This window comes from Asparagus officinalis, chromosome 5 (genome assembly GCF_001876935.1).
Source record: "Asparagus officinalis chromosome 5, Aspof.V1, whole genome shotgun sequence".
Lineage (NCBI taxonomy): Eukaryota > Viridiplantae > Streptophyta > Magnoliopsida > Asparagales > Asparagaceae > Asparagus > Asparagus officinalis.
Window position 1 is genome coordinate 44,836,529 of NC_033798.1, and position 19,129 is coordinate 44,855,657.

The window sequence follows — 19,129 nt, forward strand, 5'->3', positions numbered from 1 at the left end:
CAACTTAGCATACTAAACTAGTCTATTTCCTGGATTATATTTCGAGAAAATCCATGTAGTTTATTACTTATTACAATATTTACTTATGGGAATTAGTGAATTACTGAACTAGTATTATCTTTCAGGCTAACATAAACGTAAGAGCTATAGCCCAAGGTTGCAGTGAGTATAACATCACTGTGGTACTGAAGCAAGAAAACTGCGTAAGAGCACTACGGGCTGCACACTCTAGATTTTATCTCTCAAAAACAACATTAGCCATGGGCATAATTGGACCTGGCTTGATTGGTAGTACACTACTCGACCAGCTTAGGGATCAGGTACCTGAAATGTTAGATTCCTTTATTGTGCCTGTTACTATTTCCTTATCTGACATGCAGTAGCTGGATACATCAGTAAGTAAAACTCTCAATACTTGCATGTTCTTTCTGTATCAGAGAGTTTTAAGGCATGTTTGTTTCATTTATATAACAGATTATTTGTTCATTGGCAGAAAACATCTTAGCTTATGTATTTCATCTTTTCTTGAACTGATTTATTATTGACAACTTATTTATTCCTTCTTTTGATTTATTTCACATTTCCCTTCTCTTTCTCTTCACCCCCACCCCCATCTGCTCAGTACTTTTTTTCCTGTTGCTCTCTCAGTTAGATTTTAAGGGGAGGAGAGGATGGGGGAGATGGCATTCACTGCTGGCAGTCTCCTCTTTCCCCAGATTAGTTCATTGTTGGATGCCTTATGGTTGCTAGGGTGAGCAGGAATATTCTCTGCAACCTTATGCAGTAGCCTAGAAGCTAGACGGGTTGTTTCATATAAGGTTGATGCCTTCCCGTCTTAATTGATACTTTACTCTCGTAGACAACCCAGGCCTAACTGACCGTTTCTTGTGTTTTGTGACTTGCTTATATTATATTATAGTGGCTTGTGAAGCCTTATATATGCGCTCATGCTCTCTCTATGTACTAAGCTTTTGTTTGCCTTTTGCCCTTTTATTGTGCTTCCAAGGAGAAGTCCTCAATGAACGTTTCTTTGCTTTCCATGTATATGTGAGGTTCATAGAGATAAGACAGCTCAAGGACAATTGAGGTAGAGTTACATCCTAGCGGTTAGATTTGAATTCAAATAATAGATATATGGGTTTCAGTGGTTACGAGGCGGCGGGTCATTTAGCAAAATGAGCTAGCAAGAGCAAGAAGTGGTAAGATCCACAACTTTCGAGGTAACTTGAAGGGTGAGCCTCACAAATACCGGTTATTAGAAATATATCGGACAACCAAAATTCATATCGGATCCCGATTATCAGGGATAAATCGGGGATAAGTAGTAAAAATTGGAATGTGGATGGTGAGCATATATAATATAATGTCCTACAATGTAATCTAAGCACATTTAATGAAATATCCGAAGAGGTTCTTCGAGCGAGGCTGTCGACAAAGGTCTTCGAGTGAGAATCTTGCTAGCGATTTGGGGGAGAGAACAATGGAGGTAGAGATTTGGGTCACGTGATGAGCGGATGTGAAGTAGAATAAGATAGCACACTTTTTGTTTAGTGGATGTGGTCGGTTATGGAAAAAAGAGGTTTTTGCCTCCAAATCCTAACCGATTCACTTAGAATGTAAATTGTAGGAAATCAGGTAATTTTTAAGCCATGAGAGATCGGCCACTTTATCAGATTTACACCAATATGTCGGGACAAATTGATCAAAAATGATATGCGATAAATTTTTTCGGAAACCGTATTGGACATGGCCTAAGCCCTATAATCAGCGATGAATCGCTAAAATCGGCTAATTTTTAAAAGACTAGCCCTCATTACATGGCTATCTCTTAATAGCTTTTTTAGCAAAATGAGCTTCCACCTCTTTCCCAATTTTTGCTAGGTATAATATCTAGGTATGGATTATAGACATAATGATGGGTATAGATTACTGTATCATGGTTCTTCAATGATTCATCAATCTTCGATTTGTGTCAACTTGTTTCTACTAATAGTTGCATACCAATTGGGCTTGCAAGAAAGTTGAGTTAGGAGAAAAAACATAGGAGATTATCTACATAATTTAGTATCATCTTCATGTTGCTTGTTGACTTGAATCTGATTGTTGATCCTTCAAAACTTTGGAGATATCAGTTCACATAATTGCTCTTGTTAGTTCATACGTCATAGTTGTAAACGAACCGAATGTTAGTGATAGTATACTCTGATGAATGGATAAGGAACCATTTTCTTTTTTTTATGCTGAACATTTGCTTGTGCATAGGAGTTTCAACATTTTTAAGGGTAACATCCTCAAGAAACATTTTGTATGTTGTTTTTCATTACATTATCAATTACTTAAATATTTATTTTCTTTTTTTTTGTGTGTGGTTAGGGGGAGGGGTTAACAGGGATAATATCAGAATGTTATTTATTTAAGTATTTCTCAACCTTTCTTCGTTCCATTAAATTGACTTCTAAAGAAATGTTCAAAACATATTGCATAATGCCAAACCACAAGGTGACAAGATGCATACCATGTCTAGAGAAGATTTTCCTTTTCTCTTCCTCTTATTCTCTTCTGCTTTGCAACATAAAATTGTTCAATTTTTCTTGGCTAGATCTTAGAGTAACAATTCTAACCCAATAGATCTCACCGATTAACACACTCAACTAATTCCAGTTTAAGATTAGGATAAGTTTCATGATTAATTGAGAAAATAAAGATAACAACAAAGAATTTGTATTCTTTAAAAATTTATGAGCAACATATTGTGCAAAATATACTGTCAACAATGCAAACTGCGGAATCATGACTAACCCATTTAAGCTAATTGTAGTAAACATTATATTAACTGTCTTATATCATGTAAAAATAGTAATATTTCAAACTTTCGTGCTACATTATGCTATCTATATTCTCACTCCGTCCTAGAGATATCAGTTTATCAGTAAGTACGGTGCCCTTATTCTGACACGATCCAATATTCATGTTTTTTTTGCGTATCACTGCATTTTATGAGAATAAGGGAGATGAGCATCCAGTCTACGAAGCTTGATATAAATGAAATCGATGATGAACGATCTAAAATGGATGATCCAGAGTCTTCACGCTCCATTCAAATGAATGATAAACACCAGTCATCATGATTTCTTTGCCTTCAAACATATATAGATGAGCAGTGATCATCATTTGCCCATGAATTAAGTGGTTTCACTAGTATTATTTAGGTACCATTCATTCATTTTACAACCACTTGATGGATGAAGTCTTTAACCTCTTCATTTTTACCAAGGTGCAATATAGAGATTGAAGACATGATGACTAGTGCAAGCCATCCATTTGGATGATCCATCATAGCTTTTCTAGTGGCTGTTAGAGGAAATCTTTTACGCATGCTTGTCATCTCCCTTATTCTCTATTTTATTTTACAGTAAGTTTTAGACCTCTTATTCTGTCATATTTATTATCCATTATTTATAGTGTTATGCTTTTTATTGCATATTATGAGATAAATTACAATGGACTATATGTCTTAAATCAGGATGTCACCTTCATTTTTTCGTTAATCTTCAGGCTGCAGTTCTTAAGGATAAATTTAATATTGACTTGCGTGTCATGGGAATTACTGGATCAAGGGCGATGATTCTGAGCGAATCGTAAGCTACTCTGTCAACCTTATGTCTCCTTTCATAACTTCCATTAGTTTTCTTGTTATTTTATGAAATGAAGGTACTTATAACATTACTTGTGATGCATGTTTATTTGTATCATGTGCTTCTCTTGAAATTGTCTCGAAGTTATCAGCGTGATAAACCTACAGAACGAATGCTTATGTAACATATAACACTGAATACTTAATGAGGGAGCATATATGAAATTGTCTCGAAGTTATGTTTCTTTTATATAAAATTGTCAGTATGATTGACCTATAACACTGAATACTTAATGAGGGAGCATATATAGTCTTCAAAGCATTATCAAATGAATGCTTTTAATGCATCTAATCTTTTGAAGGATAAGAAAATGTTCACCTTCCTTAGTAGAAGGTAAATGACAAGCTTACTATCATTACTTGTCTAAAGCTGTCTAAAGCAGAAAAATATAGAATTTGAGTTACGGTTACATCCATGTCTTGTTGTTCCCCTTGGATCCATACTGATCTTCATCAGATGAACTTGGCAGGAAGAAGGGAAAAATGAGCCCTCAAAGAATAACTTTTGTAAGAAACTTGCTTAGGTTTCATAATTCCTAGGAATACGCCCTCTGATTATAGTTGAAATTCTTGGAGAGATTCTACTAACTTAAAAGTGTTAAATTTGAACTCAGCATTATCTGAATTTTCCATCAACCCGTAAGGAACTATAAAATTATAGCCCTCAACCCTCAACACAACTTTCGAATCTTGGTCTAGTGACAGGGATCTTTAATATGGTATTATCAGATCAACCAAGGTTCAAATCCCACCAGCCATGTGTTAGACCCTAGAGGGGGGTGATTAGGGTCTTATGCTAATCTAATCCGATTATATACCAATTAAAATTAATTAACAAGATATCCTAGCAAGTATGAAATACAATCAATATATATGAGCTAGGATGAGCAATATGAACAATGAGATATATCCTATATGATAGAAATATATGCAAGGATATATAAACAATAAGATATATCCTAACAAAGAGATATAGACAATGTATGTGCAAGGATATAAAACTAACACAAGGATAAACAATATGAACTAGATAGTGGATCATATAAATAATGAGCTAATGACAATGGCGACAAGAAATATAAACACAAGTATAAATAAACGCCAAATCACACTCAAACACAAGATATGATCACGGAGTTCGGACCTTCCGTCCTTTGTCTCCGCTCCCCACTCCCTGGGAGAAATCCACTATCACAACCGGGTTTTTTACGTTCACCCGAATAACGTTTACACCTCACACTCGGTTTTCTAGCTAACCGAAAACTTTACAATCACCACTCTTGCAATCCCACTCTACACCCACTAAGTGTTGAACTAGACGTGTCTCCCTCAAGTGCTCGGTTACGACCTCTCCCTAGGTTCGTCAACCGACGCCACTCCTCTTGGGACGATCCCCGACTCTCACCACACACTTCTCTCGGTGTACAAATGTATTACAAAGTAATCTCACAAATAAGCATAAATATAACAAATGATTGTTCTCTAATATGGATGAGAACACAATGAAAGCTCACACTCAATTGTTACAACTCTCACCAACCCAAATATACTATGTATGAAAATACAATAAGCTCAAGTGGGTGTGTGTGTAAACAATGAGTGAAATCAAATCAAATCAAACTAAACTCAAATATAAATACTAAAAACTAAACTCAAATATAAATACTAGCTTAATAGAATGATAATCAAACAATACAAAATGTAAAGCTAGAAAGAGTTTAGAAATTCTTCTCTGAAAATTTAATAGAATGATAATCAAACAATACAAAATGTAAAGCTAGAAAGAGTTTAGAAATTCTTCTCTGAAAACAAGATGGAGAGGAGGATTGAAATGAAGTTCAGACACTGTGAATGATCTTCTCCACTTGTAAAAAAATCTTCAAACCAAACAGACTTTGAACCCAACTAAAACCCTTTTCAAAACTCTTTCAAACTTCTTTTTAAAAACTATTCATTGGGTTTCTCTTAGAACTGAGATCAAGGGGATATTTATAGCCTCCCAAAACCTCAGCCAAAAAACCCCAAACAAGAGACCAAAAAGCCCCAGCCAACGGTAACAAGAAATAGCCGTTGGAACAGAACTGACAGAGCGGCGGTCGACCGAAAAAATTCGCGGTCGACAAAATTCCAAAAAATATAAAACTTTGGGGAATGATTGTAGACATGATAATAAACATGCTACAACGACTGGTTTCCAAAAAGGACTTCCCAAATAAAAAATATCATCATTTTGTAAAATAGTCCAAAACATGAAAATGTAAACATATGAATTTTGACATTTAGGCTAAACCATATTTTGAAACTTTGCACAATGATTTTATAGACTTAATAAAATATGTATAAACTGATATTGAAGTCTATAAACTAATAAGACAATATTTTCACAAAATTACATATTCTATGCAATATATACTAAAACACAATAATAAATATGAAACATGTGATTTCATATTTATAAACATGAAAACTCAAAAACACATGTATGTATATATATAACTATATATATACATAGAAACCAAAACTTATGTATATATATAACTATATATATATACGAAGAAACCAATAAATGTGTGTATATGATATTGAGCTTAGAGTATCTAACACACATAATATAAGCCCTAAACTAATTTACCCAAGCTTGATCTTGATCTTCAATAAGCTTGACTTGGTACACTTTGGGGATGAAGCTTGAACTTGATCTTTAACTTGAATTGTATGTTGCTTCACTCCATAATTCCGTCAACCTCCATTTGATATCGTCGTTGAAGCGCTATTCCATCCATTCTCCAACTCGTTGTTTGCCTAGAAAAAATACGAAAACACAAACGCTAGACAAACAACATTAGAAGTAAATTGTTTGTTAAACATCATCAAAACAAGAAGGCCAACACCATGAATTTAAATAAGATTTAAAAAAATATTATTGTTGTTGTGAGTCAAGGTCCCCATAAAAAAGGTGTTCAACATGCGAAGCATGTTAAAGTATAAAATTATATCTTTCAACCCTCACCACAACTTGGGAATTTTGGTGTAGTGGCTGGAATCTTTAACAGAAACCAACTCATGGTTGGGATTTTTAACAAAAACTAACTCAGACAACCCATGTTTTAACTCGAAATCCTTACTTTAATCCCAAAATAACTACGAAGTTACTATATTCACCAAATGTTTAGATCTTTAAACCTTACTAATTTGTTAGAATACTGACCCTCAACTGTTCCTTTTAATGTTTACCATTACGCTGTTTGGGTTTAAGGTCTGTTTACAAGAAAAGAAAACAATGTATTAGTTGGGAAAGCCTATCCAGGGAGAAGAAACAAGACTAACCTTTCTACTTTTCATTTTGATATTGTTCTAGGGGTATCAAAATGAAATGCCAAACTCCAAAGGGGATACTGAATTTACCAAAACCAAAACTCCAATCTGAAAACTCCCATGGACTCTGTTTCAGATACTCCTAAACTTCCTTTTTGACTGTTATTTCTTCTCTTCAGTTTTGTCAATTTCTTCAAGTTTTAACATTTCACAAGAACATTCTGATAGGACATTTCTGTTCTATATTATTTACTTTGTAGATTCCATAATGCCAATGGACCATGTACAGATACGATATATAATTAAGTTTGCTTGACCTATTGCAAGTTCACAGAAGCCTCAAATGAGCTTTTGAGTAAGGTGATTATCTGGCATAGTAGCGTAGCACCATGTTTCAAGAGATCTTGGTGTCAAACCTCATGATTGAGACTTTAGAACAAGGTTACAGAAATTGTTAGGCGGCCTAAGCGTCGCACCCAAAGCATAGAGCCTAGGCTGAACCTAGGCGGTTTTCCTTTTCTTTTTTATTTTTTAGTTTTAATAATTGATAATACATGCCAATGTTATAAAAGGCGTTAGGCGCCACTAGGTGCTCAAGTGGATTTCTTAAGTGGTGGTGAAGAAGGTTTTGCTGAAGGTCAGAGGAGATGAAGGTGTTCACAGTTGGTGGAGTTCAGAGAAGGTTAGAGGATGTGAAGGCTGCGGTATAAGAAATTATGACGTAGACCTAAGTGGTGCAGTCTGCATAAGCAACCTGCTCTCCCCTAAGCACTCCCAAGAACAATGCAGGAGGCCTACATACTGCCTAGGTGGCTAGGCGCTAGTTTTTTAAAACATTTCTTTAGAATATGTTCTTTGCTTTTCCTTTCATAGTGTTGAAACAAAAAGGAAGAGGGAAGAATAGCTATATTCTCATTGATTATTAAGAGGTTAAACTCTATTCGTATACATATTGTATAATCGTCATAAAAGAAAAACTCTAATAAAAAACTTACAATAGGGGAAAGTCCTAAATAAGGATACTATAATTAACTAATACGTCGAATCTGAACTCCTTTAGTAAATGCAACAAATAATATAAAATCTTCCAATAAAACGAATGAATCTTCTGAATCTTTCAATACTCCCCCTTAAGCTGAAGCATGATGCTTAACAAAGCAACACTTGTCCATAAAAGAGTTGGAAAAACTTTTTCGTCATAGTATCTTCGACGTATCAATAATTGATGATAACTTACCCAAACAAATAGAGTGGAACAATTTTCTCCTCGTGGTATCTCAACCATATTAATGTAAAAGTGATAGGAACGAACTTGATCATACTAACAATCGACCAAAAGAGGTGAAAATAATGTCGAGAGAAAAGCTTTGCAAGTGACGTCGACCAAAAAAAGATTTGCAAGGCACAAAAGTCAAAAGAGACTTCATGAGCAATGTCAATAACAAGAATCTCGCAAGTGAGATAAAAGACCGTCCCATACATGGTGCGAAAATTCCATGTTAGTTGAAGACTATGCTGAGATTCAAAGAAAATCAAGTAGGAACACACAAAATCACTAAAGGTGAAATTAGTAGATGACGCTAGAATAATGTTGAGATCAAGAAAATCGAGGTTTGATCCTAGAAGAAAAAAAGCTATGTGAGCTAGAGTCCAATAAGCATGAGATCAAGTGAAGGCGGACTGAACCAAACTTTTGAACATAAATAAGTCTTTCTATGAGAAACCCTATGGCGAATGCCTCTTACATGAAATATATTATAGAAATTATAAAACCGAGATTAGGGGTTTTATTGAAGATCACTAGACCAATCCAATATGCAAGACAACAAAATTAAGACGCATAATAAAAAAAGTCAAAATTGAGATTAAAGCCTTTGAAGCTAAAGAGGAGGAAAATAGAAATATTGCTCATAACAAAGCCAAAAGTAAGATCGCCGCCGCTTAGGCAGTGTTTTAAATATTGGCCGATTAACTGATATTATCGACGATTTATCGATTTTGGGGGCCTTCCGCTATGATAAGTTTGATTTTAAACTGGTTATCTTTTTTGGAGGTTTATCGGCGATAATGTGGCGATAAAGTGAGTTATCGGTCGATATTGTCCGCTCAAAATATTGAAATTATCGGCCTTGGTTTGGGTTTGGGTTTGCTCTTTGGATGTTTAAGAATTATAAACTATTTGTTGCTTTTGAAACTTGGTTGTTTGGTGATTAGCTTATATTTGTTTATGAATACTGACATGGTTCATAACTATTAAATCTCAAATTAGTTAGTTTATAATCTCATGATTACACAATAATTATGTTCGATGATTCTTTATTCTTTATGTTATCTTGTTATTTGCTTGTATGTCATTCCATTTTTACTAACTATGCACTCAAATGGTTTCATCGTGCGATAAAGAAGTAAGTTTCTACCACTAGTTAGTGATCTTAAACATGATTATTTACGTTTTGGTATGCTTATATTTTATTAAGTATGGTTAGATTACATTTTAAGATATTATATTATATATATACACTATCTGGTAATATCACTCCGATAAATACTACTTATCCTTCATATTGATCGTCAGATAATGTGACGCCCCTGGCTTCACACCCAAGGTGAATCCAAGGATGTCAAACCTGCTATGCACACACACAATGCATTAACACGTTTCATCAATCACAGTAATATCCTCTAGTGAAATAAAAAAAATGTACGTACAAAACAGGCAAAAGAATATGATAATAGTGCAATGAACATGATGAATACAGAGGAGATAGCCAAATAATAATATCATGTCTCAAATGAACAAAATAAAGTATAACTAAAACGGGAACAAGTGAAATATGTCTCAATACATCTAGTCAAATAAAGTATCACTAAAGCACTAGGCCTTTATAAAAATGAAATACAAACTCTAATGTCTGAATAAAAATACAAAACTACAGTGGAGCCTCTAATGCTAAAATCATGTGACGGCGCGGCGACTATGCTAGAACTTCATCATCTTGCGGCTCTTTGAAACTCTGAGCTGCCTGAAAAAAATTTAAAATAAAAAGAGAAATTATACGAACGTCAGAATGCTACAGCAAGATCACCTCCATCCATCCCCAGGGAAAGGGCTGCTGGATGAAGTGGAGTCTCTACCTATTAAGCATAGTCTACCTAGATCATTATTTTTCGTATTTAACAGAATTAATATTTAGACTTTTACAAAGCGAGACGTAGTACGTCGAGCGAAATAATCCAAATAAGAAAACTCTTATGTATATACCATATGTCTCAAATTGTAGATACCTAAATATTAACACCGAACTAAAAAATAAACAATCTAAAGGAAATCAATAATTAGAAATCCACAACACGAGACTGGTACGTCGAGCGAAATAATCCAAATAAGAAAATCCTCATGTATATACCATATATCTCAAATTGTAAATCGCTAATCATTAATCCCAACTAAGAAGTAAAGAGAAACAATACATTAAAATAAAACTACAATCTCCAACCCTCACACATGGTGAGCTATGTCAAAACTCAGACTACCCTCGGGTAGTTGGCACAAACATAAGGAGTATCATCCAGCATAATCATTCCCATAAAACAGACCATATCTGTCAAACCTCAAAATCATACTCTACTCTTGGGTAACTAGCATGGGAGCAAACTACAATTGTGTATATATATACCTTTATCAAATAACGATATTCTTGTAAGGTTCTCACAATATCATGTAGATTCAACGTCTTAACTCAATCGTTCTGCGACAATAAGTTTTATCTCCCCTATTCCGGATGATGCATCCAGATGATCGTACAACGGAATGTAGGCGTATCAGCCCAATCCGAAAACACCCTGATCATCTTCGAGTATTGGTACCGCCGAGGTCTCATTACGGAAAAACGTCCAAATACTCCTAGTGTGGTACAGTCGCGGTCTCATTGCGGGGAAACATCCACACCGTACATCCACAACTGATAAATTATGCATGATCATGTGTTATACCAACAACTATCGACTCAAACATGTGTTATGCATCTCAACTATGCATGTAAACTCAATCAAAATGTGTATTCAAACATTCGCGCACGTGTCTCGGTGTGTGAACTCAAAACTCGTATCTCAGATGTAATCGCCACTATATCCATATTAATCATTTTCAGGATAACCGTGTGTGTACTACGACACTGTACGTGTGTATTCATGACTGTACGTGCAAAGTAGTGCGGCTCAAACCCTGCAAACGCAACCAAAATAGCAAGAAAATCAACCAAACTACATGTCAAAAATGACCTAGGTCGGTCGACCGCCCCAAAGACGTCGGTCGACCGAACAGAGCATTGTGCATATCGTGCACGCACAGGACTTTAACGGTCGACCGGCCAGAGCAGGATCTGGTTTTTGGGTTTTCGGGTTTGCATAAATTGTAACTTTATTTAAAAAGTATTTATATCATCATGATACATATAACAAGATTAAAAACATGAACATTAAGTAACAGAAAATCATCTCAACAAAAATCAAACTTTTGATTTAATCTAATTAGGATTAACATCCTAATTAATCAAAAATTCTCACTTAAACCCTAGTTATTAACATGATTAGCATAAACATGTTTGTAAAAACTCATAAAACAGATATAAGTTGATTTAAATACGTTCATACTTAAGTATCATAAATCTAGGGTTTAAACACCTATAATTACCATGATAACTCAATTAATTATAACTCTAGGGTTTAAGCATGATTAGAACATGATTAAAGCATGATTAATAAGCTAAAAAATGAAAATACAAGCAACCCTAATGATTATGATCATGCCACTAACATAACAGCAAGAAAACCATATAGATCTAACATTAGTTTAAGATTAATCATCAAAAATCTCATCTTTTTCACATCGGTTTAAGCCTAAACATGTAAAACATTGATTTAAATATTGATTTAAACATCTTAAATCATTTATTAAATAAGGGTGCAGGTTTGGATGAAGATGATCTTTCCTTAATCTCGTGTGCAAGCCTCTGAAACAAACAGCAAACAATCCACAACTGCAAACAATTCGTTCTCCCTTGCCACACGTCGATGCTCGTCTTTGTGTCGGTATTTTACTTCACAAAGCTCACAAAACTCATAAGAAATTGATCTAGGGTTTTTGAGGGGAGAGGGTGACTGTTAGGGTTCCGAGATATCATCAAAGAGAAGAATTTTTGTGAAAAACACATGTATTTATAGAGGCAAACTCGAAACAAACCCGTTTGACCCGAACCGGGAAACCTAGTCTGACTGGGAAAACCACCTTTAGTATTTTGACTGTAACTTTCTCATCCGACCTCGGAATGAGGTAATTTAAGATTTATTGGAAAGCTGTTGAAGAGAACTACAACTTTTATTTTTTGAGTTTTTCTAGATTCGAACTGCATCGGTGTGTAAAACACGTATACTCTTAACTGTTCGTTTTTCCAAATTTCAGTCTCGTGTATATAGTGCATGATTTCACTCCTATATTCACATATATACATTGAATTGATCTCAAATTAATTTCTAGCATACTCAAACATCAATAAATGTTATTTATCACCATATAACACATTTATTATTATTTATCACCATATTTTCACATTCATGAGGTTTTACAGATAAATCCCTGATAATCGATATCTAAAATCTTGAGCTGAGGGGAAATGATGGTGGCAGAAAGACCCCTCAGTGGCACAAAGACTAAGAAAGATTAAAGATCCCTAGGATTTAAGAACTTGCTCTGATACCATGTTGAAACAAAAAGAGGGAAGAGTAACTATATTCTTATTGATTCTCATTGATTATTAAGAGGTTATACTCCGTACTTAAACATATTGTATAATCCTCATAAAAGAAAAACTCTAATAAGAAAAGGAAAACTTACAATAGAGGAAAGTCCTAAATAGAGATATACTATAATTAACTAATAGATCGAATTTAGACTCCTTTAATAGAGGCAACAAATAATATAAATATCTTCCAATAAAGCCAATGAATCTTTTGAATCTTCCAATACATAGCAAGTATCAAGTATGCCTGGAGGCTTTTCAAGTGGCTAAAAGCCATGTGAGATGGAGCATTTGTAGACATGACGTCAATTATTAGTTCATAACTCCAACTGAAACTTTCAAGAAAAGCGGTCACCAAATGCATGGTTTGTGATTTGCACATAAAAAAAAGGGTTAAGTGCAGATAGACCCGTTGTATTATCGTCCAATTGGGATTGACCCCCTGTAGTTCTATTCTACTGATAGAGCCCCTGGGTGAACCTTTTTTGACTCTTTTACTCTCAGGATATCTATTTGTCGAAGGAAGCAATTTCTTTTTCTCGAAGGGTAAAAGAGTCATGGTTTTCACTCGAGAGGTCTATCTGCAACTACAGAACTACAGGGTTCTATCCACAATTAACCTTTAAAATTAATAATGTAATATAGCTTTGATGTAAGAAGGTAGAAGGTAGAAATCATGAGTATGGTCATGCTTGGGAGGGAAATAGATTGAATTATTATGGTTCTGCTGATAGCGATTGTTTACAAAAGTACAGGAGAATGTTTGAATTTGTAATATTTTAGTTCAAGTTCTCTAGTCACGTGGTCATGCTGGAAGAAACTAATTTTTGAACTCATTGTGGTTCTTCTCATGAAGGTTGTTCTATGAGCTAAAGATGAATGTTTAAGTGTCAGAATATTATAATCCAACTTATTCAGTCATATGGTCATGCAGGGACAAAGAGTGCCAAATCATTATAGTTCTACACATAGGGGTTGTTTTACCAAGCTAGAGAAAATATCTAAACTTTAGAAACGGTTAATCTGAGTTCATTTGAAATGCATTTCATTTGAATTGGTGTTCTAATGGAAATGGAAAAAAATACTGTCAGATGCCCCACAATTCCCAGTCACTTTCAATCATTTCGCTTCCTTCCTTTCCACTACTTAGTTGAAATGAATTTTTTTTTTCATAAGTCATAACTATCTATAATGAAGCTTTCTTGCTTTGGTCATGATCTTTCAGGGGCTCATGACCAACCATGGAAGTAACTTCTTATGTCTATTTACTCTGATATGTTAATGTGCTGTTCTATTTAAGTGTTGAAATTTTCTTCTGAGCACAGTTATGCTTTTTATTGTATATGGTGTCTACTAATTTAACTTTCAGTTGCTTCTTTTCTTAGAGGAATTGACTTAACTAGATGGAGAGAACTTCAGAAAGAAAAGGCCCAAGCAGCTGACTTGGAGAAGTTTGCTCAACATGTGCATGAAAATCATTTCTTTCCAAATACAGTACTGGTTGATTGTACATCAGATTCAAACGTTGCAAACCATTACTATGATTGGTTACGCAAAGGAATTCATGTTATTACTCCGAACAAAAAGGCAAACTCCGGACCACTTGATCGGGTAAATATATACTTTCACTTGCTTCTGCATTATTCTTCTGGACATTACTCTTGTACATTATGTTTTATATATTTTGTTAGTATTTCTCTATTTGTTTCATTACCTTGCATTATAATCGTAGCTATTTTCTCTCAAGGGTTAAAGTTTAAGCAGCATGGTTACTGTATCTTTATGAAAATGTAATGATGGCTTACAATTTATGAAATTTCTTAAAGTTCTATAATTTTGTTTGGATTGCAAATGTTATAAGTTGATGAATTGCTGCCATATTTTCGGCCAACGCGATATCCTTCAAGAGGTGGACTACTATAGAACCTTAGAAAGGCCAAGTTTTTAGTGGGAATATAAATATGGCTGTTTAATTAAATATCTCTCTTAAGATTCTCTGACTAAATCAAATCAAGTAAGTACAGATGACATTAGGTTGAGATGTTTAGTCACCATGGTTGTATAATTTACATGACAAAACAGTCCAAGTATGTGTGTGTGTGTGTGTGTGTGTGTGTGTGTATATATATCCTCTTTAGTATCATGCTTTTTATGTTGTGTTAGTTCCGTAATCATATCTTTATCTTTCAGATGTGTTTTTTAGCCAATACCCAATAAGAACATTTTTGCAATGGTAAGAGTTGGTAGATGCTTTACATTTAACATTACCTTTCATCTCTGTCCGAAGTTCCTTGTCAGTAGTCTTTCAGTCTGGTCAGTTCTTGTATTTATTATGATCAACCGTATTTTTTATTCATTGGCACTGTTAATGAGTCTAAATTTGTTAACTTTTAAATTATAGTCCTCCTTAAAATCATTGATATTATGGTGGCTGTTATTGTAAACTGCACCAGGCAGAGAGCAATGTTGTATTATTATTATTATATTTTATTTTTTATTTTTATTTTTATCGTGCGAGGAACCTTGGCCTAGTATGAGCCAAGTAAATCCCGGTGTCCGTAGCCCCCATTTCGCAGCCCAAGCGTAGGTGAATAGTACAAGTGAATGCCTAATAATATGAAATTGGGGATTGGCATGTTATAGACACAAATTGACCCTTGGCCTTTTGAGCCAAGGCCCCAAGCCCCAACCAGTAGGCCACTTGCGGAGGTAGCAATGTTGTAGTTATATTGAACAAATTTCGCACCTGATCTAGATCTTAAGATTGTGGGATCCAAAATGTAATAACTATTTTCATTTTAGCTTATAGAGGTGAAGCGAAACTTACAAGTTAAGAAAATTTCTTTATCGGGTCGGTATCACTATGGATCATTTTCTACTATATATATTCAGCAGTAGTATGAAATATCAATTGCAATATGTGTGTAACATTGTAGTTTGGCTTTAGGTCTTTCTTATAGTAAAGTGCTTTCTTCCCGTGATAAAGGTGGTACCAGAGCATTATATCATTTCAAGTTGCTGATTGGGGCTTATTCCACTGATAATGTTGTATTCTTCCATTGAGGCTATAGTATTGATACTGTTGTTATCATCTGTGTGGGCTGAATACAGGTTAAACCCCTCTTATCAGATGAAAAGTGCTTAATTTTTTTACCCTTCTTCCCGTGATAAAGGTGGTACCAGAGCATTATATCATTTCAAGTTCCTGATTGGGGCTTATTCCACTGATAATGTTGTATTCTGCCATTGAGGCTATAGTATTGATATTGTTGTTATCATCTGTGTGGGCTGAATACAGGTTAAACCCCTCTTATCAGATGAACTTGTATGTTTCATCACTTACTCCTGATCATATGCTTCCTAGGTGGGCCTAAGACAGGTATTGTGAGAGTAGTTCAATATATTGGCCTGACTGCAGATCTAATCCTCTTTAAATATTATCTATTATTTCATACAAGATACATTATTGACCTTCGTGCAATATAGATACAATACTGTCTATGTGCACATGATTCACTGGACATAAGTTTTCTTCCATCTATCCATTTTCTTGCCGTCTCAAATGGCCTTTTTCATCATGTGCAGTATCTGAAGTTGAGGACATTACAGAGGAAGTCCTATACTCATTATTTCTATGAAGCAACTGTCGGTGCTGGTCTCCCGATAATAGGCACTTTGCAGGGGCTGCTTGAAACTGGTGATAAGATTTTGTCTATTGAGGGAATTTTCAGGTCAGTTTTGTCAGTCCCTCTATCTTAGCTTACATAAAATCGAGCAAAATTTACTTCTCTATGTAAAGAATAACAAGTACATGATTGAACTTGTGAATTGGTCACTGTGCTCTTATCTTCCTTTGGTTACTGGTATTTGTGGGTACAGTGGAACCCTGAGTTATATTTTCAACAACTTCAAAGGAACTCGAACTTTTAGTGAGGTCGTTGCTGAAGCAAAAGCTGCTGGATATACTGAACCTGACCCAAGAGATGATCTATCTGGAACTGATGTTGCTCGGAAAGTAAGGACACTTTTTAACTTTCATCCACAAAATAGGAAATTCAATATTACCTTCACCTACAATTTTGATCAGCCTGTAAAACACCGCTTGTTGGATTTTATCACATTTTTCAGGAATAAGAGGCTTTTCAATGTACCTCTATCCTCATGTTAGTGGGCTTTATTTATACTGGTCCCAGTGCATATCCAATATAGTTATTCCTGCTTGTTTGACCACACAAGCAGCCGCCCCAATTCATGAATCAGATCATTTATCATAATTGGCATGTTATAAGCTAACATAAACAAGTTACTTGTTCCAAAAGTTACATTGAGTGGCTATTGCAAAATTACTCCTTTCCAGCAATAGAGGAAATGCGCTGCTATGAAGTACACTAAGAAGTTTACGTAAAATATAGTTCCTTATGCATATATGTTTTCTGGTGTGGTATGGACTGTCACTTGGGATCGTTCAGAATGTTTTGATAACTGAGAAGTGCATAAATGTAAATTATCTTGATGGATATTGACTGTGAACATCAGATTGTTTTTAATATTATATTCTTGATCATGAAAATTATTTTATTATTACAACTTTAGGTTATTATCCTGGCGAGGGAGTCAGGTCTGAAGCTAGAGCTTTCTGATATCCAGATTGCAAATCTTGTGCCAGAGCCATTGCGGGTAAGACTAGCATATATTTTGTTGTCAGGCAGTTGTAAGAGTGATAATGCTTGTGTTGTATTTCAGGCTAGTTCATCAGCCGCAGAATTCATGAATGAACTTCCAAATTTTGATGGAGATTTGTCAAAACAACGAGATGATGCAGAGGCTGCGGGTGAAGTGAGTTTCTTATTACTCTATATATCCATTATTCCTAGAAGAGTACTCTGCTTTTAATATAAGAAACAATCATTAGTTTTCATGACTTTTCAGTAAATGCCAGTCACCATGATTCATAAACTGATCATTTAAACTTCTATTGGATATAAATGATATGTTTCTAATGGTTATTCCTGTTCCATACACATGAATTAGCTTTAGAAAATGTTAATTTTGTAGCACTTTCCAATTTCGAGGTTGTAGATGTTTCAAGATGTTTTAACCCATGGTGAATGTTATAAGCTATTGTTCTGGGTTTCGTCTGACATTGGATAGCGTTCATCATATCAGAAATCATCTAGTCTAGAATTATGGGCCGTTCTTAGTTTCTTGATGTTTAAGACATGTATGTTATGATGTATAGGTGTATCATCTATCAGATGGTTCAGAAAACTTTAGAATGATCCCAACCCAGTAGATTGTTTCCCCGAAGATATTGCATATTCAATTTTCTCTCTTTCAATTCTAAATGAACATCAAGCTGAACCACCTCAATATAGCTTCTTGTTTATCAGACGGAAATTTAACAAACAACAACGAAGTCTTTAACCCCAATTTTTTTGTGGTCAGCTATGTTAACTATTACCAATTGCTACTTAATTGCTTCCAACCGAGTTCTTTTAGGCATTACCTCTGGTACTTTATGCTCCATAAGTACAGTGTGTTACTAGATGTATAACAACTATTTTTCTTTTCCTTTTTTTTAATTCTTTCTTCTTAAGGTGTTGAGATATGTCGGCGTAGTAGACATTGCCAATGAAAAAGGCATAGTAGAGCTGAGAAGATACAGTAAAGATCACCCATTTGCGCAGCTATCCGGATCCGATAACATCATATCATTTACCACCATGAGATACAAGGATCAGCCGTTGATTGTTCGCGGACCTGGTGCAGGTGCTGAGGTCACTGCTGGTGGAGTTTTCAGTGATATTTTGAGGCTAGCATCTTATCTGGGCGCACCATCGTAAATAAAGAAATTGCGACTATTATTGTGCTTTGTGAAGCAACTATGATGGGTTTTTGATCTGTTATTTCATTTTATTATCAGAAACTGAAAATGTTGAGAGTACTGTACGAAAGAGCTTTGTATTGCAACTATTTGTTAATATCAACTAGGGCAAATCTGCGTAAGTTCCGAAGGTTTGTTTTTGCCTTTAAAGATGCCCCTTTCTTCTGTATCACCTTTCTCTGTTTCATCCGTCGGAAGCTAAGTTCGACAGATTCATTTGTTAGGGAAGCCATCTAGTGGAGTTCACTCAAGAGTCGAAGATTGAAGAGGAGCAAAATCCTTTGACCAGTCAATGATGTCCATTGATAGTTTTCGCCACCTATAGGGCATATGCAGTGAAACGGAAAATAGTTTTCTCATCTCTGAAAACAAACAAGTGATCATGCATTCTCATGTTTGAAAATATCTTCCATGCAATAAAGATTGGCATACCATGTC

At 35.0% G+C, this 19,129-nt stretch overlaps 1 protein-coding gene across 2 annotated transcripts in view; it reads left to right on the forward strand.

The window, feature by feature from the left end:
* The window catches only part of LOC109842972 (bifunctional aspartokinase/homoserine dehydrogenase 1, chloroplastic-like), a 38,186-nt gene extending 19,345 nt beyond the window's left edge, over window positions 1–18,841 (forward strand). The window contains exons 12-19 of one of the 2 annotated variants that reach the window (XM_020411891.1): window positions 126–320; window positions 3,556–3,638; window positions 14,193–14,418; window positions 16,393–16,538; window positions 16,687–16,822; window positions 17,401–17,484; window positions 17,551–17,643; window positions 18,405–18,825. In XM_020411891.1, the coding sequence (XP_020267480.1) occupies window positions 126–320; window positions 3,556–3,638; window positions 14,193–14,418; window positions 16,393–16,538; window positions 16,687–16,822; window positions 17,401–17,484; window positions 17,551–17,643; window positions 18,405–18,650 (1,209 nt within the window). In that variant the 3' untranslated portion in view covers window positions 18,651–18,825. Of the gene's footprint in view, window positions 1–125; window positions 321–3,555; window positions 3,639–14,192; window positions 14,419–16,392; window positions 16,539–16,686; window positions 16,823–17,400; window positions 17,644–18,404 lie in introns of both variants that reach the window. The other variant, XM_020411889.1, reaches the window with a different exon arrangement.